The following is a 22,211-nucleotide window of genomic DNA, read 5'->3' on the forward strand; positions in this document are numbered from 1 at the left end:
TTCGCCAATGTATCAAATAGTATTAAATTACATAGGCCGAAAGAACAAACTACATAAACAAAAAAGAAAGAAACCCAACTGTGTGTTGCAACTAAAAAATATTATAAATTGCAACACCCGCAGCATTACCATTCATCCATTCATAAAAGCCACAACGCTAACAGAAGCATATAACCGTGAACATCATGTATAAAGAAGCAAAAGATCAATAAGAAGCCAATCACACTACCAAGACTAAGAAACCATCACAACAATAAGAGAAGAAGACCATATACTTGGAACTTAATCACTAGCTCGATCATCATTCATCCATAAAGCCGAAAAAATACACTGAGAACATCTTTGTATAAGAAAGCAAAAGATCAAATAAAAAAACTATGGCATAACCAAGAATAAAAAACCATCACAACACTAAAAGAAGAAGACCATATACATGGAACTCAATCAATAACAGGAGATGTTTGTGTTGGCTGACTCTGGCTTGGTATTTCCCCATCTTGAAGAGAAATTATATCCGCCATAGGCCTTTAGTTTCATTAAAGCGGCTTTGTAGTCTTCCTTACTGAAAATGTCTGAAATTGCCCAAAACAAATTTTTTTATTTGAGGCTTCTTCGAAATGATCTTTTTGAGATTACTAACGATGTGTCTAGCACATATTTTATGCTTCACTGCTGGTAGTTCCAATTCCACTGCCTTCAGCAATCCCTGAAACCAAAAAAGATAGATGATTGGTTGGCCTGTAACTATAAAAAATTTATAGCTAAAATTAACTAGAGCTTTTTAACGTAGTTTTATCCAATGAAGCTGTAAGAATTAAACGAGAAAAGAATTAAATGAGAAAAAATTAAAACAAAAAATATTGCTAAAACAAAGTTTTTTGCTTTAGAAAATATGCCTTCTACAACCATTGTTTTTTGTTTTAGTTTTTTTTTAAACTAAATAAAATATGATTGATAATTTTTATAGTTGTAGATAGAAATTAAAGATGAAGCATTTGCTATAGCTCAACCAATCACTCCTAACATCTCATGGGAAAATCAATCAAACACAAAGTGAGCATACTAAATTTATACTATCTACATTAAGATCGAAACACCCAAAAGCTATATTACCTACAATTCTACCTGTAAGAAACCTAACATACAATTTCCCTTCCATTAGACCTCAATTTTGTAATAAACTTACCTCTTTCTCAGATGATAGAACTACTTTTGACCTTCAATTTCAATTCAATACCTTGACTGAAGATGGAATTTGCACCAGATTTTTGAATATTGTGTACTTCCCGCCATATTTCCGGATCACCCAACACTCTTGACATTTTTTTCTCCTTCTTCACGCACAACACTTAGGCTGAGAGCCTCGAGGTCGATTCTGGTGATTTTTTATTATAAAATTTTCAAAACACCTTGTTTTTGTTTTGTTAATTAGTTTAATTTAAAAAAAAACAATTGCTAATCCACGTCTATTCCATGTCATCATTTGCTAACTGAGAGTTAATGAAAATGTATGTATAAACTATTTTTTTAATCATTAAGGTATGAATTTCAAATTAAAATGTAGTTGATGCATGTTTTTGTACTGGAAAAACCCTTCAAGTCCGGATCGGGACTGCATAGAAGAATGGAGATAGGAATTGGCCGAATTCATGTAAGTCTCACTATTAAAAGCAATCTTATATAATAAAAGAGACTTGTCTCTCTCCACAAGCCTCCACATCATCAGGGAGGAAGGGGCATTTTGCGACACGTCAGCATTCTCTTCCTCGTGCAACTTATCACAAGTTCAATGTGGGCTACGCTTAAGTTAGAGTTTAGATGATAAATGTCCAATCTCACAAATGAACAAAAAGCCCAATGTAACCTTTCTCCTTCTTCGACTGTCTGCTTGAAACTCCTAAACTCTATCGTATTCAATGAAACGTTATCAATAAGATTCACCTTTAACTCTCTCATTGAAGCTCTCACATGGCGTCGATCTAAGTTACCCTTTTCCAAATTTCCATCACTAAGCCCTAATTTGTTCAATTATAAATAGGGATGCAGAAAACTCAGAATCTCAATCTTCACCAGTTTTAACCCTTCTGCTTCATTACACAAACGGTAGTAACGCGTCTTTTTGCGTTTCAGAGAAATATGGAACATTGAAGAAAGCAGAGGAACTGATGAGAGTTGACACGCTTCCACTTGATGAGAAGGTTTTGCTAATTTTTTTTAATTTTGTACGATACATGTCTCCCTGCTAATGTATGTTTGCCTTTTTTCCTAAACGAAGTTGTTCTATAGTTTGTTTTTTTTTGTTGCTAATTTGTTCTTCCTATAGTTGCAAAGCTTTGATACCAACAACAATGGCTAATTCCTGTACTGGTTCTTGCCAACTTGAAGGCTGGTTGTTGTTCAAACACAGTTGAGGTCCGCGTTCTCAGGTTCAAGATAGAGAGAGAACTGATGAGTGTCGACATACTCTTCCTGAAAAAGTTTCTGCTTCGTTTTGATTATCGGACTAAACTCAATCTTGAAGCCTTATTGGAAGATTGGGAGCCAACAAAAGACTCATTTTTGGGTATATATATATATATATATATATATATATATATATTCTGGTAATAATTACATAAACTCTTGTCTGAATGAGACTTGAATTGTTGTTTTGATTCTTTCATTTTGCAGTGGTAAGAGCTCTTGGTATGAGTCTGTTAAAGATTCTATTGACTGAAACCAAGCTCCATGGCTGAAGGTGTGTCGATGTGATGAATGGTCTGGCTCTGCGAAACAAATCCCTTTGGTTCGGTTTAATAAAGATTTTGCTTCAAAATTCTTTTCATTTACAACAGATGAATGCACACATTTAATTAAATTTTTTTTTGAAAGTTATGATACAGAAATTGAAACCATATCTTCACATCTTGTGTATGAAGCAGGGTACTCCACAACGTTTGTAGAAAGAGTTTCGGGAATCTTTGGTAGACAAGCTTTTAAGAGAGTTGACAGTGTGATTAATGTTTCTGCTGTAAATTTGGATTTGTGAGTATGTAATTTCCTCTTTATGATTAATGAAATATGTGTTACAAAAAGAGTGTAATTTCCTAACGTCAAACTGGAAAGTAAATTATATGGTGAACTAAAGAGTTAAGAACATATTCCAAAACTGTTGAATGGAAATGATGTAAATTGAGGCTACCTACTCGACCTGTTTTTTTTTTGGTGTTGAACCTGGTGAGTTTATGAGCACTCGCTGAGTTCCTCTATGTTTACGTTCTTTGGAGTTTTCAAGCGTGGCTCCTGCTCTGCTCTACGTATAGGATTTTTCTTTACCATATTATTGGTGAATATGTATTGATTCTGTCAAGTTTAACTTAATTAGTCTTCAGATGCTATAGATGTAGATGTCGATGAAGTTTTTTTGTGTTAGTTTGTCTTTGATATTATGAGGCTTTTGGGATTGCCTGAGCTTTAATGTAACGTACGTTTCTCTGTGGTCCCATAACTTTGTGGTTGCTGGACAGTCCTAATGAACCTCACAAATGGGTCATAACTTTGTGGTCGCTCACTAAACTATTTAGGCAACCCGTGTGAAGGTGCATTTGAACTACAGGAAAAGTCTTAAGCTTTAAAGATACAAAAATAAAAGAAAAATACATTTGAATAGGAGTTTTACCATCCCTTGCAAGTATAACACACAGCGTCAGGCACTTAACTTAGTGATCAATTAATTATTGTTAAGTGTACTCTTAGACAGATATATGAACAAAAAAATGTAAATAGTTTATATAACACTTGGTTCTATATGTGAGCACCTTATGACAGCCATAATCCACTTTCCAGTCTTAATTGCTATGCCGTTTCTATCGTTTGTTGATGCAAAGCTTACTAAATGAGATTTAGTGCATGTGGTTTGATTTACAATTTATCTTTTAATTCCAACGGATTCGTGGTTAAAACAAATTGTGTTTTTTTTTGTTACAAGGTTAAGCTTCGTCTTCACTTCCTAAATCAATAAGTGAACCTAAAAACAATATGCAAAATATATAAAAACAAATAATGAAATATTCCTTCTCAAAAACATTAATGTAATATTCAATCAAATTATAACAAGACGTTTGACATAAAAGAACTATAAAACCCCCAAAGATTCACTTAATAAAAATAGGCTTCAGTTGAATTTAAAACTTACGATCCAGAAAATCTATATTATATAAAAGTAACTAATTTTTTTTAATTCTTAAGCATGTCAACATTGTATAAAGGGAAAAACAAACTTATTATGTCAAACTCCTTTTTAAAATTTATTTCACTATTATAGGCAAACTAGAAACAAAACTCAAAACTAGAAAAGTGCTTCTACTTTGACAACATTGATAATATACAAAGTTTCATTAAGAGGATTCCCATATATAAAGTCATCGTTTAGCTTCATATCCAACGACAAATAAAAATTTCAACAAAACTCAAAATTTAAACAATAAAATAGTTTACATACCCATGTTATACTATGACAAACTCTAAAAACGTAGGTTATTTACCTAAGACTAATTGCTTAATTTTTGGTATTCAAAAAAAAAAATATATTCTAAGCCTTAACATGCTGAATATGAACCTCTTGGTCAGCAAAGATCAAAGCTCCATTTCACTGCATTAGAACTTAATTTATAAGCTAGCTACACCTAAGAAATATACGACTCCCACATATCACGCCCATACGGCCGTCAAACAACAAACATTACCGAAACACCACTATTCAAAACAAAACGTAACACATCTCTTACAAAACAATATCATAAGTCAATAAAGAGAATAAACCAATATCAAAAAAATATTGAGCTCATTAGAAAATCATTAGAAAATAAAACATACGAACCCGGCGCGTAGCGCCGGAATACCACTAGTAATCTATTAAAAGTAATACTGAGAAGGGAGTGGGCTCAGTCAATAACATCAACAAGATGAAGCCCACGAGCAACAAGGATGTCATCAAGCCCAATGTCTATGTTCTGTCTTCATCGGTTTTGTCCTCACTCTCCAGTACAAGTTCTACAAAGAGAAGCAACGAGGAAGATGCCTTTACAGCTGTATAACAGATTTGATGCTATTCAACCTAAAGACTAGACAGCTGTCAAGTTTGTATTGTGTAAAGGTCTCTTTATATATAGTCATAAGCATCTCTTGTAATAGGCATCCAAAGAAAGGTATTATTCAGCAGATTCTGCTCTATTTTCGTGTTTTTATTATGGTATCAGAGCCGTAAACCTTAACATGTGTTATTATGGCCGATTTTCCAGAAACTTATCATTTTCCTTCTAGTGTTCATGTTGCAAGTTATGTTACCTTGAAGCTCAATGAATATCTTTTGTGGAGTCACTCCTTAGCAGTCAAAAGCTCCTTGATTTCATCAATGGAAGATATCCAGCTCCTCCTTTAGTTTTTGAACGTCGTGTTGGTGAGGTTGTTCAAGCGGTTCCAAATCCAGCGCATGAAGCATGGTTATGTACGGACCAGTTGGTGAAATCTTGGATATTTGGCACGTTGTCTGAAGAATACTGGTTTGTCCTTCTGTCAAGAAGCTCTTATTATCTTTCTCTAAGTTATGTGAGGATTATCTTTGTGGTGTGTTCTTTGATGCACAAAAGGTCTACATTCTGGATCTCAAAACAATGAAGGTCCTGACAAAGGGTCCAAGGCATGAGGGTCTTTATGTGTTAGAGAATCAGGATTTCAAAGCATTCTACTCTACAAGACAACAAGATGTTGATGAGTTGGTTTGGCATCATCAATTGGGACATGCCAATCCTCTGGTTCTTCAACAACTGCAACTTAGTTTTTCTATCTCAATGAATAAAAGCTCAAATAAGCTCGTTTGTGAGCCGTGTCAAATGGACAAAAATCTTAGTCTTCCTTTCTCAGTTTCAGAGTCGTTCACTGTAGAACCACTAGCCAAGATTCATTGTGATCTTTGGAGGCCTTCTTCTATAGAGTTTGTACAAGGTTTCAGATACTATGTGGTGTTTATAGATGCTTTTTTAAGATTCAGTTGGTTTTATCCTCTCAGAATAAAGTCTGATTTCTGTGAAATATTTTGTTGTTTCAAAATCTTGTGGAGAATCCGTTCAACAAAAATATCAAAGTGTTTCAGAGTGATGGGGGTGGTGAATTTGTGAGTAATAAGTTCAAGAATCATCTGCAAAAGTCAGGTATCAAGCATCATATGTCATGTCCACATACGCCTGCTCAGAATGAAAGTTGCAGAAAGAAAACACATGCACTTAACTGAGATGAGCTTGGCGATGATGTTTCAAAGTCAGGTTCCACTGAAGTATTGAGTATAGTTAATGCACTTGCTTTTAAAATTAAAAGATAAAGAAAAATATAAATTTATGACTAGTGAAACTTTATTGGTAAAACTAAAAAGTAACAAACAAAATTATGTATTCACTTTTTCTTAATATGTGTAAGATACTCAAAACGTCAATTATTCATACACATAGGGAGTATATTTTTAAATCTTGTTGATATTTCCTTTTTACATTATATATAAAGCTCTGTATATTTTGTATTTATAAGTATTTCCCTTTTATTATTTATGCCAATGTGAATTTGTAAAGAAAAAAGTTGAAAGCCTAATTATAGTTTAATAAGTAAAATGGCAACTTTAAGATAAAAAATAATTTTTAAACACAACTTTGTAATTAACAATTGTAAAATTAACTTAAGAGCAACATATATAAGATTGTATTCTCAAATAAAACTATAGAAATATCCTCCTATTTGTATTTAGTGGCAACTCATCCCCTACATATTAATCATGCAGTAATACAACATGTTTTCGTAGCCACGTGTCATCACTATGATGATTCTTAGAATTTTTAGAAAAATAAGTTGGTCTTTACAAATATAAATATTATACTTTTTATTAAACTAACTATCAAATTGATTAGCAGAGTACACAAGAATATTTTTAGTTATTTCCATAAATAAAATCTATGGAATTACCTAATATGAATGACATATATATATGACAATTAATGATTTTGAATAACACATATTTGATAACAATTTTTGTATCCTCTCACTTTTTTGTTTAATTTTATATTATTAAAATAAATTAAACAATGACATTAAACATATAATAAAAATAGATTTTTTTCTTATATGTTATATTTTAAATTTTTTTAAGCAACTATAAATTACTAAAAATAGTAAAAGTCCCACATCGAAAATTTTGTGATCAGTGGTTTATTTAACTTTTTTTGGCTCAAAAAAGATAAAAATGATCATAAATCGTATGCATATGAAGTATCATTAATATATATTCATATATATATGTATTAATATCATTTAAATTGAATTATATACTATATAAAAATATAAAATATGTTAATTTCAAAATTTGCATTGAAAAATTATTGAGATCTTAATATTTTAATTTTGAAATTTTTATTGATAAATTTCACATTAAAAGTTTTGTGATTATGGTTTAAATGTTTGTTACAGAAAATATACAAATGTTAATAAAATCATATGAGTAGGAAGTGTCAATAATAAATATTTATATTAAAATGTACTATATTTATGTCTATGTCAATATCACTAAAGTTTAATTATATTTTTTTATTTATTTACCAAAAACATGATTGTAAATAAACAAAAGGTTTTGGTTTTGATTTATGTGCTTACTCTAATGTATATACTTTTATGTATACAAATTATTTTTTAAATAGGTGGTTTCTAATATGTTATTTGATCCTGACAATCCCAGAAATACACTTCTTCAAATCGAAGTGATTTTTAATATTGGAAGCACTATATATATATATATTATTTCATTCCGATTAAATATTTTAGTCTTGATATTTTTATTCCTAAAAATATCATGACAAGATTTCAATCACCTCTTTTTGAGTTTGTTCGAAGAAAGAGAAATTTAATCATTCGTTTAATATTTGTTTCTTCCTAATACCATGTCTAGCTATTATTATTGTAAAAATGAGAGATTTGAACTATTTATTATAAGTTTTCTGGTTTATCATTTAATAAATCAAACAATTATAATTTTATACATAGTTTACATATATTAGAATGGTAAAATATTATGTATATATTTTTAAGTAACTAAACCTCAAAACGTAGGTTAATAATATAAGTAATTTGTTTTGTTGTTCTGGAATTAGATGATTTTCAGACCGAACTGGTGAATATATACTGGACATACATTTATATTTCGAGTCTGCACTTATATTCTATAACAGCTTGATATATTACATTTGAACACTAACCTGTGAATAGATTTTGCCCGGATTTTTTAAAATTTTGATTCTTAAATATGTATATGGAATAGAACTATTTTTTACAGATGTCTATCTTTTTAAATTGACACTTATGTATTTGCCGAATTCACAGAAGAAGTTAAAAAAACAATTACTCATATCAGTGAAACATAAACGAGAATGAAAGCACAATTTTAAAGAAGTAGAAAATGAAATCACCTACGGAGAGTCAATGTTAAACAAATCGATAGCAGAAAACCTAATCTCTTTCGTCATTTTATAAATGATGTTGTCTATCTGGTTTTTGTAAATTTTGTAAGCCGCAAAACTTAATTTTTTGTGCATATAAAGCCTTAAAAATAATTAAAATCAATGTAATACATTAACTTTTCAACAATAGTAATATATTTAAGAGACCAACATTTGTATTTGTCATTTTACAGTCGATAAATATTGTTTTGTAACAAAATGTTAAAACAATTTAATAAACAAACATTAGTATATAAAATTCACTTCATGCATGCGCACAAGTTATCATCTAGTTTAATTGTGTGGGACAAGTTCTGCCGCCAAGGTCCTTGTTATAGAACTTTGATAAAACTAGGTTTTACTGAATAATTTTTATTATCAAACTCGGATGACCTCAATGAGAGTGTACATTAGTTTATATACTAAGCTTAGAATACCCTAGGTCTTGTACTATACACACAGGCTGTCTAGTGACTCATCATGTACTAGTCTAGATAAGGTATCAAATCTGTTCAGAGTCGGTATCTCCTTCTTTGGTCTTTCATAGCCGTTACTCTGTTTTGTCCTCTTCTTCACTTCATCTTGGCGGGCTATACTGTTGACTTCTATTTGTTGATGGGCCACTCTCGTCAGGCCCATATCTTTGTTACTCACATCCCCCCCGCAAACCTGGCATGGGCAGGAAGGTAACGCCAAGTTTGCTCCTCAAACTCTCAAATGATCTTCTTGGAAGGGGTTTAGTGAATATGTCTGCTAGCTGCAGTTCCGCCGGTATGTGTCTTGTTTCAATATGTCCAAGAGCCACCTGTTCCCTGATAAAGTGCCAATCATTCTCAAAGTGTTTGGATCGTTTGTGTAGAGCTGGATTGGCACTAAGATACACAGCTGAGAGATTGTCACACTGAAGCAGTGTTGGGTTCTCTTGATGTACTCCCAGGTCCCTGAGAAGAAATGACAGCCACGCAATCTCCTTAGCTGTTGTTGCGAGAGCTCTGTATTCGGCTTCAGTAGATGAACCAGACACTATATCTTGACGTCGAGCTGACCAAGATATCAGATTAGGTCCTAGCAGTGTGCACAACCCCGTTGTGGATCTTCTTGTTTCTCTGCATCCAGACCAGTCACTATCACAATATGCAGTAAGCACTAGGTCGGAGTCTTTGCGTATATGCATCCCCATCCTTGCAGTGCCCTTTACATATCTCAAGATTCTTTTGAGTAGACCAAAGTCTCCTACTGTAGGAGCATGCATCCGTTGACATACAAAGTTTACAGCGAACTGTATGTCGGGTCTTGATATGGTGAGATACTGCAGTTTTCCTGCTATGCTCCTGAAGTATGTTGGTTCTGGAAATGCTTCACCTTCAAGAGTATCAGGGCTTGTGGGTAGAGGTGTCGGCATGGGGTTACATGTTGACATACTTGCTTGATGAAGCACATCGTCCGCATAGGCTGACTGATGAAGAAACAACCCATCATGAGTTTTCTCTATCTCAATACCAAGAAAGTATGAGGGAAATCCAAGATCTTTCATTAAGAATCTTGTGTTGAGCTTTTCTAGCAGAGTATCCATCAGATAAGGGATCAAATCTGTTCAGAGTCGGTATCTCCTTCTTTGGTCTTTCATAGCCGTTACTCTGTTTTGTCCTCTTCTTCACTTCATCTTGGCAGGCTATACTGTTGACTTCTGTTTGTTGATGGGCCACTCTCATCAGGTCCATATCTTTGTTACTCATACTTGTCAAAGCTACTTGAAAGAGTTAGATTCCAAAGGTTTATAATTATAGATAGACTGCACGAAAAAAATAAGAGATTCCAAGGTTTATAATTATAAATGAATTAACCATTTATGTTTGTACAACAAAATCAAATTTAATTTTTTTTTTCTTTTTTGGATTTCGTTTTAGCTATTTTACATATTTATTTTAACTGTTTGATTTTTTTTATTACAAAAAAGATAACTTGAAAATTGCAAAAAGAAATTAGGTTTTCACAATCATGTAAAGTCTAGTTTACGTGACTTTAGAAAAAATAAATATTTTAAGAGTAAATTGGCAACAGTCGACGGTTATAAGCTGTTGAAGCCTTAGAAAATAAATTGAAAGCAAAAGTCCGATTGGCTTTCAATTGATTTTGAAGACTCTAAGAGCATGTACAACGGTAGATTATAGAGAGTCCTTAGCTATAATCCTTAGCGCTTTTTGATTAAAAAATCATTAAAAAAGGAGGACAAACTTAAGGATGATCCTTCATTAAGGATTAGAAAGAGGGAATCCTTAATGCGCTGGCGCTATCTCATTGGTTCGGTTTAGGGGTGTCTCTCGTTAGGAAAAAAAAAACACGCGACCCAACCTCATTCTATCTCGTAGCCGAAAAAAAAGAGAAGAGAGAGAGAGAGAGGCGATAGAGAGGCGACAGAGAGGCGATTCGCGAGCGTGAGTTTTGAAGGTAAAATCCGAGCTTTCTCTTTTGTTTTTTGCCTTATCGAGTTGATGCATGTTGATTGCATAATGTATAAGGGTTCGATTGTGGTGTTTTTTAAAAATTAGGGTTTCAAATCGGATTGGGTACCTGGTAAACGGGCACCAATATGGTTTGCCTTACTACCTCACAGACGGCATATATCCAAGATGGTCAACATTTATCCAATCTATCTCAAACCCTCAAAGTCCTGAAGCACAGTTATTTGCTAAAGTTCAGGAGTCCACCCGAAAAGATGTGGAGCGTGCTTTCGGAGTATTGCAAGCTCGATTTGCAATAGTTAAAAACCCGGCTATTTTGTGGGACAAGACCCAAATAGGGATGGTTATGCGAACATGTATCATACTGCACAATATGATAGTGGAAAATGAACGCAATGGATACAGCGGGTGTGATATATCAGAGTTTGAAGAAGGAGACTCGAGTAGAAGTTCAGAGGTGGATATGTCATATACTCGCAGGCCTTCAAATCTCCGAACTATGCTTGAAATACGTACTCAAGTTCGTGACCCACATACGCATGAACAATTGAAATTTGATTTGATCCAAAATATTTGGAACAAGTTTGGTAATGATGAAAATGTTTAATTGTTGTATGTTTCTATTTTCTCATTCAATAAATAAATTTTTTTTTTAAAAAATAATTATTAATAATTTTCTAAGGATTCCTTAACGGTAACACCATTGGAGCAATATTTGTAATTAGAGTCCTTGACTATTCATAAAAAAAAAAAATAATAATAATAAATTAATGTTAAGGACTCCAATGGTGGGTAAGACCATTGGAGGTGCTCTAAGATATCATAAAGCCACAACAGTCTCCACGCCAATCGGAGCCTAAGTAAAAAAGTAGCTTAAAACAAGGTGCACTCTCTGTTTTCAATTTGAAAAAACAACATTCCTAACCTCGCAAATATCTTAAATATATACTGTTTGTCTTTTTTAACTAACCGTGGATTAATCAGTGCGTACTAGTCATTAAAGAAAGTCCCAAGTTACATTTTTAGAAAATGTAATAAGATGAAAATGGTGTTTCATTCCTCACCATACTATCCTATGTTAGCTTCCTTCATCTATTGATCAGCCTGTTTTGTTTTGTTGTAAATTTTAAATTAAAATCCTACAACATAAATCATCAGCGGCAATTGGGAGACGGCGTTGAGACTTGAGAACCAGACAGGGTCGCAAGTTTCCGCGTTGTTCTAGGCTGTCAAAAGAAAAAATGTCATCCACCTCTTTTTGTATTATTTATGTATTTAATATTTCATAATATTATGTTTCTCTCTCTCTCTCATATCTTTGTGGTACCCCCCCCCCCCCCCCCCCCCCCCGCGAAGTCGTCTTTCTTTATCATCAGATCTCTTGGTTACTTGCAAAGAGAATCATGGAGCTCAACTTCCTCTCTAAAGCTCTGAGTTCTTTCATCCTTGTACTCACAATACTTGCATCCTTCTCATCTTCAAGTTTCATCTCAGGTACACCTTTTCTTGATTTTTTTCCCCAAAAGATCTATTCTTATTACGTTCTTGGTTACATCAGTCAACTTATCTTTCTCATTGCAGATGGTGTGTTCGAACCGCAGAATTTGGCTATTGGAAGAAACCTGCTTCAGACCAGGAAAGGCAAGTTCTCCTGAATCTCATAATCTCTCTCTTCTCTGAATCTTTTACTCTTCTTTTAAGTATTGAGGGTCTTAGTAGCAGTTCCATTTTTGGTTTGTTTCCCGATGTGTTATAATAAATACAAACGGATCCAGATGTAGCAAGTAACATTTCCTGCATCTTTATGGATCCATATACCACATATCCATAAACTATACAGCTTCACTGACCAAATCTTTATCTTGATTCTCGTTTCTTGATTCTGGCTGCCTATTGTGTGATTGCGCTTATATGATGATCTTTAAACCTCAACAAAATGTTTATCGATCTTCAAAACTGTTTGTTTCTCGATCATGGCATTAATCTGAAACCATTTTACATACAAACTGCTAATTGCGAACCTGTAGTTAACTACTATTTTCCCATTGTGCTTCATGGGATATGCATCCCATTTTTTAAGACTAGTATGTTGTGTATTGACATGGTTCTCCTTTTTCTACATGGCAACAGCATGTCCTGTGAACTTTGAGTTTATGAACTACACAATTATAACAAGCCTATGCAAAGGTCCCAAATTCCCAGCCAAGGAATGCTGTGGCGCCTTCAAAGACTTCGCGTGTCCCTACGCTGACGATCTCAATGATTTAAGCAATGACTGTGCAACCACTATGTTCAGCTACATCAATCTATATGGAAAATACCCGCCTGGACTGTTTGCAAACCAGTGCCAAGAAGGTAAAGAAGGTCTCGAATGCCCCGCTACGTCTCCCACCTCGGCAAGTGATGTAAACGCAGCCACCACCACCGCTGCTTCTTCTCGTCTTTGGCTGGCAGCTTCTGCAGCTTTTTTGGTGTTTGTCAAGTTGCTCTGAGGCTGAGAAAGCCTGATGTCCGTCATGTAACAACTTGACGAAGCTGAATGCGTCTGTATATCCACGATTTGCTTTACTTGTGCTCTCTCATTCTTTCGATTTTTGGAGCGTCCAAAAATTCTAAATGATAATACGTATGACTTTTGTGTATCATTGTCTCTTTCTCTATAAATCAACCAATGAAGTAAATAATGATTCGAAAGATAATGAAAATAGTATTTAAAAATCAACTAGAGGTTTGTCTTTGCAAAGGCAACAACTTAACATATTTATAACTGACTTTAGTAATTGTCATTGTCTATGGTTTGGATAATCACTATTATACATACGGACTTGTGTAATCAATAATAGATACCATCACTATACATATGGACTTGTGTAAAACTATTTGCAAGCAGCTGCAACCTGCCCATCTCTTACTGAAGGAATAGTACGGTCTTTGCAAAGCTAGAAGTAAAAAGAAAAACTAAGACATTCACCACATTAGTCTTGACTTGCGACGGAACTGCTTTCTTGTGATGCACCAAGACCAAGGACCAGGAAAGGTGCTCAACTGCACATAGTGATTAGTCAAAATGCAGTTGTGTGAGGCTCAGAAGACGGAATACGTGTTAAATGTGGGAAATAAAATTTATGCATCTTTAGCGTCAATGCCAATGATTTCACCAACATGTGCCCAATGTGTATGTAAATATCAAATTTAGACAAATAGCACTTGAAAAATAATCAGTTGGCAGTAAAACTTCTACAAGAGATTGAGAAAGAAGCTTACGTCACCTAATAATACGCTAAATGAATATCAATAACAATATCGAACTTACTTTACTTGATAAGCTTTCCCCCATGCCATGCTGTGTCCACTCCGCAAGGAGGGATTACTTTAACTCCATTGCATATAGATGAAGGACGATAGTTTTGCAGTTCTTTCTCTAGCCTTTCTGTATACATATCACACACACACACACACACAAAAACCGCTTAAGCACGTCATTGATGTATCTTTCAGATAAGAGTTTCGAAGATCTTTCAAAATTTAACAAAACAAGAGGCAATTTGACTGTACCTGCAAGCCCTGGCAAACATGCGCTTCTTCCAGCCAATACTAGTCTTGAACCAGCTACCATCGCCTGTAAGTCCTGCTGCATCACAATGGTCCATACAGAGCGCGACTGCCTGTTGCAACCCCATTGCCCGCCTAGTTTCGCAATGACAAAAACCAACCAAAGAAACTATTTTAAAATGGCAAACATTTGGAGATTCAGAAGAACATAACTCACGACTGAGATGCATGCAGCTTAACACAATACAATGATGTAATTAAAAAGACTATAGGAAGTTAGGAACAATGTGGAAAACAGTGGAACTTACTAACAAATATATACTATACTACAGTGGTAAGATGATATAATTTATAGTCCCAGAACTAGTTCAAATTCCATCTCTTGGAGAAACTTTCAGGTTATATCTTAACTACGGTAAGGTAATAAGTAGGGCAGGCCTTACATTCCAGCAAGACGTGGTTGGAATAGTATCTCCCCTGTCTGAAAACGCTCCTTTGACAGAGTAAACCATCCTTCACCCATAATTTCCATTGAAGCTTTTGTGTCTCTTGAAAGTTCAGCTTCATAATCAAGAGCCACATAACACAGGTTCTACGTTTGCATAACAAAGCATTATGTAAATCAATTTAAGCGCTGTTCTTTTTCTTGACGCTGCGGCAGCCATCAGGGGGTAAAAAACACGAAGAAAATATTATAATTAACGTCATCGTCTTTCAAGTTTGTGTCGCTGGCTTTATAAAAACATCCGCGTTCTCTAACTTTCTTGTCGCAGGAATTTATTGTGACAACCCGCCCCGTGGGAACTATCTGCCCCTTGGGCCCCAGGCTCACAGAACTGCAGCGCACCGACCTCAACCCCTCTCTTATGAGTTCTCACTAACTCCATAATTAGGTTGTTGGTGGGCCTCGAACCCAGGACCTCACCCTTTAACAGCATTTCCACAGGACAAGCTGTCACCAATTGATCTGCAGAAAGGGTGAGGTCCTGGGTTCGAGGCCCACCAACAACCTAATTATGGAGTTAGTGAGAACTCATAAGGGAGGAGTTGGGGTCGGTGCGCTGCAGCGCTGTGAGCCTGGGGTCCAAGGGGCAGGTAGTTCCCACGGGGCGGGTTGTCACATTTATGGCGTCACAAAAATCTCCAATATTTGATCTCCGCGTTTTTGATTTTCTATTTTAGCCACAGTAACAGAAAAGATGAAGCTGCTGTATAGTGTATTGTTGTACCGCCGAACGCTGTCGCGGCGTCAGCTAAAAGAACAGAGCTTTAGTATAAAGTGCTAATGCGTGTGCATGAGTTGCATTATGTGCGTGTACTATGGAAACCTACGTAGTTATTTTTGCTATCAGGAAAAACTTGATCAATGGTAATACCTCTTTTAGAGTACGAACCTTGGTTCGAAAAGGCGTGTGGCGAGAAGAAGCGAGGAGACTGGCGCTTAGCGCCTAGCGCCACGGCGCCACAAAGCGAGCGTAGCATCTTTGACGACTTCAGAAACTTCTTTTGACCTGATGAACACAGAGCCTTTTGGTGAGTTAACCAGAAAGTTCACTATGTCTTTCTGCACCACGGAATCGCGCCATCCATCAGACATGATCGAGCATCCTTTCACTGCCCACTCCTCTCTGTTAGGAACCAGCTCAGCTTCAACATTGGCTACTTCATTTTGAAGCAGCGGGAACCGGAGCTCATACATCGAAGGAGGCTTTAACCCCATCCCATACTGCCCAATTAGATTTGTCATCTGCTTGAAACTGTCATGTGAGGCAGCATTGAAAGCAATCCCAGCATCGTAAAACCACCTTGCTATGCCTCCACACACTATGTCTCTTAAATCTTTGTCAGAAGCTCCAAACACCGCTTTCCTATCCTTTCTACCTTTCAGGATGTCTGGAGGCAATGACATCACGAACTTGTCCAAAGGACCACGGTTCTTCCTCTTGGCAGCCTTACGAACTGGCTGATCACCATCCACCTCTTCCACATCATCTTCATTCACTGCAGCTTCGTACCTCATTGACTGAGCAGCTCTTTCTGCAGCTCTTACGGCCATGTAGTTCCCCAGCTCAGCTCTGACATGTTCTGGACAGACCGGACACTTCTTTGCATTCTTGTTCCCGCCAACAAGGTGTTGTTTCAACCGTGAAACTCCAGCAGTTAACACCTTGTTGCAGAAGATACACTTCCAGTGGTTGATGTTGTTGTTAACCATGATTCCATACTTCCTTCCCGGATCTGCTTGTTGTCCTTGTCCTCCTTGAGACCCTCCCCGAGATGTTCCAGCTCCAGCGTCAGACATTGTCACTACAAGATAACAAACATAGAATGAGAAGAAGCTATTGAATATAAACAAAACGATCATAAACTTGCATTAAAGAAACTGACTTAACAAGAGACGCTATGAAAAACAAGACACGATCATATACTTATATTTAAGAAAAATCTACTGATTTAAGAACTAAGGACAATTAGCTACTGTGGTTACTAATGAGCTAACAACCTTGCAAAGAATAAGCTACTGCCGTGTGTTTAAGAGAAGAGAAGCTTATGATTTTAACTTAAGGTTAGGAGGGTTATTATATAGGAGAAGAAGTAGGGTTAGTGGGATTGTATCCTAGGTTAGTGGGGTTGTGGAAACCCTCCTCTACACGCTTAATACGTAAAAAGAGTATATACTTTTAGATATACTAAATATTCTTCTTAAACAGTTTTGTTAATTTCACAAATTTGAATAAATCTACTTTTTTTAACAGTTACAACAAATCGCCGTTTTTAGCGCTTTAGAAAAATCTCAAAAGCGATGAAAAGCGAGGGAAAGCGAAGAATTTATGTACCTCGCCTGGCAATGAGGTCCCTAAGCGATGAGGCCCTCGCTCAGTAGCGCTTAGCGCCTTGGCGCTCGAGGCGCTCGCTTTCTCGAACCAAGGTACGAACAGTGTAGAGCGATAGGAAGGTAGTGTTGTTCTCTTGCATCTTCTCTTTAAGGAAGCCCGTGAGTTTCAATACTCCAAAACCAATGACGAAAGATGTAGCTAACCATCAAAATGGCAGAGAAGTATAGTGAAACCACTATTGGCTGCATAGATGGCTTAACCTGCATCCTGTAAGAAAAGTATCACATAAGAAACTCAAATACGGTATAGAGGAGAAAGTCAGAGCCGTCGATACAATCAAAAACTATTTAGTTACCACAAAAATGTCAAAACAAACCTGTTGAAAATGGTTACAAAGAACTGTTGAAGCCTAGCGTATATGGGTATCTCAATGTTGCCAAATTCCTGGTGATATAACTAGTAAGAACTTATCTTTGTGTCCAAGAGACAAGGTTATTATATTTGTATCAAGGAAATAGTCAAACTTCTACTGCACCAAGGGTTATCTCACCAGAAAAGTAGCCGATTGTCCAGAAGGTGAATCATTCTTGCTCCTGCCAAACTTGCAATATCCAGAACCACCTTCATGGCAAAACACACAAAAATGAAACAAACTCTAAAACACAACAGAGAGAAGAAAGGCATATTACCATCAATAATGATAAGAGTCAGGAACTTGTGCCCTTTGACCATAAACACGCATCAACGACATCTCATCTGATTCAATAGAAACCATTCTGCAAAAATTAAGCCTAGACTTTGAATCTCTCTGAAAATCAAATTATATATTCAACACACATATATTTTTCTTAATCAATCTGGAAGCCGAATGATCTAACATACAATTACGGATCTAATATACAATATCTAAAATATTTAACAAGTTCACTCTATTTAACTTACTTACTAGGTAATAACCCGCGCCTTGCGCGGAATGTGATTATTAGTTTCGTTATTTTTAATAAAAACACATTAAATCTGTTTAATCTAGATATTAGTTCAGTTTTAAATTATTTTTTGGTTTACTCTGTTAGAATGTTTGTTTTTTTAGTTTTTACGGTAAAAACCAAAAATTATTATTATTTATTTATTTTTATGTTATAAATTTTAGATAATTGTCATGTTGAACCAATGGTTTCATATTATAGTTTGTAAACGGATAATAGTTCAAGAAAAAAGAAAAGAAAATGATTAAGACTAATCATTTTACTACAATTTGCTCGGTAGTGAAATAAGCATTAAGAAAAAAATATTTCAACTTAAAAAAAAATATAGATACCTCAGTAGTGGTAAATACTTATAAAGTGCTCACATCAAGGTGCACATGTATGTGTATGTAAAAGTATATAAAAATAAATGACAAATATATAAAGATATTGTTAATATTAATGACATTTTTGTTCTAAATAATACATGACAGATAAAATTAAAATTAATTAAAAATTAAAAAGGCCTTGACATTAGTGAATTTTTTTCATATAAAAAAAATCAACTGTATCCGTAAATAGAGATGAACATAGATCGAATATCCGAGTATTTGGAGGCATTCATGTCGATTCAATCTTTAGCCACTTGGATAGTCGGTGACTATGATATCCGAAATGATTTAGAATTTTAAAGAATATCCGATTTGATCCGTAAATAAAGTTTAAAAAATAATGGAAAAAATTAACAATAACATTTTATTACCAAAATAAAATATTATTTACTTTTTAAATTTTGAATACCTAATATAATAGATTTAATTCATAAAAATATTGTAAAACTTATATAAACTATGATATATATAACATATATATATATATATATATAATTCTGTACATATATGTATATATATGCAAATAATAGATCAGATTTGATAATTGCTCCTAAAAATATTGGTATTTGTGATTTGCTTTTTTTAATTGTATTTTAGTAATTTATTTGCTTCGTAGACTTACGGATATCCATATTTTTTTGTTCAATTCAAAACGGATAACGAATTGAATCAAAACTTATAAATATTTTGCCCAACTTTATCGGTGAACAATAAAAATAATATATATAGTTTAGCTTTTGATTCGTTATTTGTTTTGATTCGAACCGAAAAATCTAAAGTTTTATTGAAACCATGCATATGAGTTTTATATTAAAAAAATACAAAATATATATTGTGAACACATTTATGAATATAGTGTGAATGCGTTAGCATATTTATTATCAAATCATTGTGAGACTGCCACGTGTCTATTATAGTATGAATGCATTTATTACAATGCTTCTCCTTTAATATATAAGGGATTTCTTGTTTCAAAAAAATAAAGTTTACTTATATTTTAATGCGTTGGGGCTGCGAGATAATTTTACCTTTTTAATGACAAATTTAACCATCCCCTATATATTAATAGAGAAACATTTGAAAAGTTATAACCTGAAGTTTGTATTAATTAAAAAATTACCCCGCTTAGGTGTCAGTTAATTAGCATATCAATTAGTATGATGTGGCAGTCTTATATTCAATTGAAAAACAAAGTTGGTCCAAAATATAGGTGGTGATTTTACTAGGGATATATTTAATTTTTATTTAGGCTAAAGCACATTAAGCCATATCCGTAAGTTACCTAGCGTGAGAAAAAAAAACCATTCCACTAAATCATAACATATTAACCTCGATGATAAGGTAATCTAATAAACCAATACAAAAAAAAACTTTGTCGTGTTCCAATATTATCATTACCCATAACAAAACAGCTTACTGTCATTGTACGAAACGTTTTCAATATTATTCTCCAGCTGCTAGAAAGATGACAAAAGACAAAGTTAATCCCAGATTTTCAGTTACCTCAAATTCACAAAGCATATGTATTGAAACTTTGTTGTTCATCTTTTAAGTTGTTCATCTCAGTGGATATATTTCACTTTCACAAAGATCATAAGTACATATATTTGTCGTAAAGATGTAATATGCAATCTCATCACCTATACACACAGTAAGACGAACTTTATTATCATCTCACAAACACATTATTAATGACTAACTACCTTAGAATGCGATTCTATGAACATTTATCACATTAATAATTAACTATTGGTCTTTGTGATGGCTTATATATTTCTTTACAGACTCATAAGTACATGATGTATATAATTGTTTTTGGGATCTCCTGTGTGGATATATATATTGTTCTACGAACTGCCCAAGTACATGATCTATTACTATCAAGCATTTGATCAATAGAGCATTATTGAATCTCAACGTTTAGCAATCTATCAACCAAGTTCATGCTTAGATTATCTCCAAAAATCAAGCAAGTTCATTCTTAATTAATGTTTATACTTAGCTTTAGAAATTTTGTAATTCTATGATTTTTTTGCCAATTGAACCAGACCAGTTTAGAAAACAATTGTGGCAGGTTAAACAAAGGAGTAAAGTCGTTATATGTTAGCTTCTTATGAAAGTTTATTGTGTGGAAATTTATAGAACATCTTGATGTACAAATTTGATGCGATTTGTATATAGGAATATTAATTTAATATGTAATTACTACCAAATATTTTCCTTATACGCTGTGTGACCAGTTCTAATAGATTTGGTGCATATATTATAACTAATACTGCCTAAGAAAGAAAGGCAATTAGAGATAATTTACTATAAAATTCTTTAATCAATATATGCTGTTTATTTGATGTGATCTGCTAATTACTTCTAATTTACCATACCAATCCATCACATTAGCTTTCCTACAATATTTTTAATACTTTGTATTGAAGTAACATTAATTATTTAGTCTTATTAACTACACATAAATACCCTACAAATGATATTATATATAGAGTAGGGACGTTGTACAATAAAACATAGGGTAGGCAAAAAAAATTTATTAAACCGAATTAAACCAAACCAACAGAACCCAAATCAATCCAGAGTCTATTATTTAATCATTAGGTTCAAGATTTTTTTAACTCGATTGAGTTTTTTGGTTTAAAACTGAGCCAAACCGAAAAATCAATGAGTTTATGTAATTATTTGAATTAAACATACAAATAATATCAAGTTACTATAATCCTAAGACACCCACATATTTTCCATTTTTATTCAATATAATAAGTTTGTCTAACCTAACACATAATCAAAATATTTGATTAAAAAGAAGAAAAAGTATGAACTCTTATATCGAAACGGCAGCTGCCTAAAACCTAAACCAAGTTTAGTTAAAAATAAAAGTTCCCACTACAATTTTTTTAAGGTTTTTGTTTCGCTTATGTATTGGATTTAGTTCACATGGTTTATTTTTTATTCTGACCAACGTGATGAATTAATGGCTTTATGTTTATGTTTTAAAACATAACAAAACTAAACTAAGACGAACCCGGTTAAAACGAATTAAAACACAAATAGAACTGAATATAAATCAAACCAAATCAAATACAAACCAAATCAAACTAATTGTGATTTACTTCAGTTGAGAAATTTGTAGAACCAAATTAATAAAACCGAACCGATGAAATAACTGCAGTGTCCACCCCTAAAAAAATATCACAACTACTAAATTTATTTGCTCTCAGACGATTAAAGTTTTTATATAGTACTACTACAGCCTATAACATAACATAATCTATAATATGATGTAATCTGTATAGCAAGCATTGTGTTAACGGTATACAATTAGATTTCAAAATATGAAATTTATTTTTTTATACTAATAGCAATGACTCTTTTCATATAATCTTACCCTGCGCATTGCGCAGGTCTCATCCTAGTTGGTTATAAAAAATTAATACTTTTCGGTATATCCGACACGTGGCTACTTAGTATTGGAAAGTGAATTTCT

General features: G+C 33.9%; 1 protein-coding gene and 1 pseudogene across 1 annotated transcript; one reads left to right on the forward strand and one right to left on the reverse strand.

The window, feature by feature from the left end:
- The first annotated feature begins 12,220 nt into the window (after positions 1–12,220).
- LOC103845055 (GPI-anchored protein LLG1) lies at positions 12,221–13,671 on the forward strand. The gene is made up of 3 exons (XM_009121885.3): positions 12,221–12,466; positions 12,554–12,613; positions 13,103–13,671. The coding sequence occupies exons 1-3, from the start codon at positions 12,376–12,378 to the stop codon at positions 13,462–13,464; spliced, it is 513 nt and encodes a 170-aa protein (XP_009120133.1). The 5' UTR covers positions 12,221–12,375; the 3' UTR covers positions 13,465–13,671.
- Positions 13,344–19,471, reverse strand: LOC117129010 (annotated as a pseudogene).
- Positions 19,472–22,211: the final 2,740 nt, after the last annotated feature.

The sequence above is a fragment of the Brassica rapa genome, chromosome A10 (genome assembly GCF_000309985.2).
Source record: "Brassica rapa cultivar Chiifu-401-42 chromosome A10, CAAS_Brap_v3.01, whole genome shotgun sequence".
Classification (NCBI taxonomy): domain Eukaryota; kingdom Viridiplantae; phylum Streptophyta; class Magnoliopsida; order Brassicales; family Brassicaceae; genus Brassica; species Brassica rapa.

Excerpts from the sequence above, each read along its gene's own strand:
- LOC103845055 (XM_009121885.3), top strand. The coding sequence starts at position 12,376 with ATGGAGCTCAACTTCCTCTCTAAAGCTCTGAGTTCTTTCATCCTTGTA. Across the intron at positions 12,467-12,553 it reads ATCTTCAAGTTTCATCTCAG|ATGGTGTGTTCGAACCGCAG; the intron begins GTACACCTTTTC and ends TTCTCATTGCAG. Across the intron at positions 12,614-13,102 it reads CCTGCTTCAGACCAGGAAAG|CATGTCCTGTGAACTTTGAG; the intron begins GCAAGTTCTCCT and ends ACATGGCAACAG.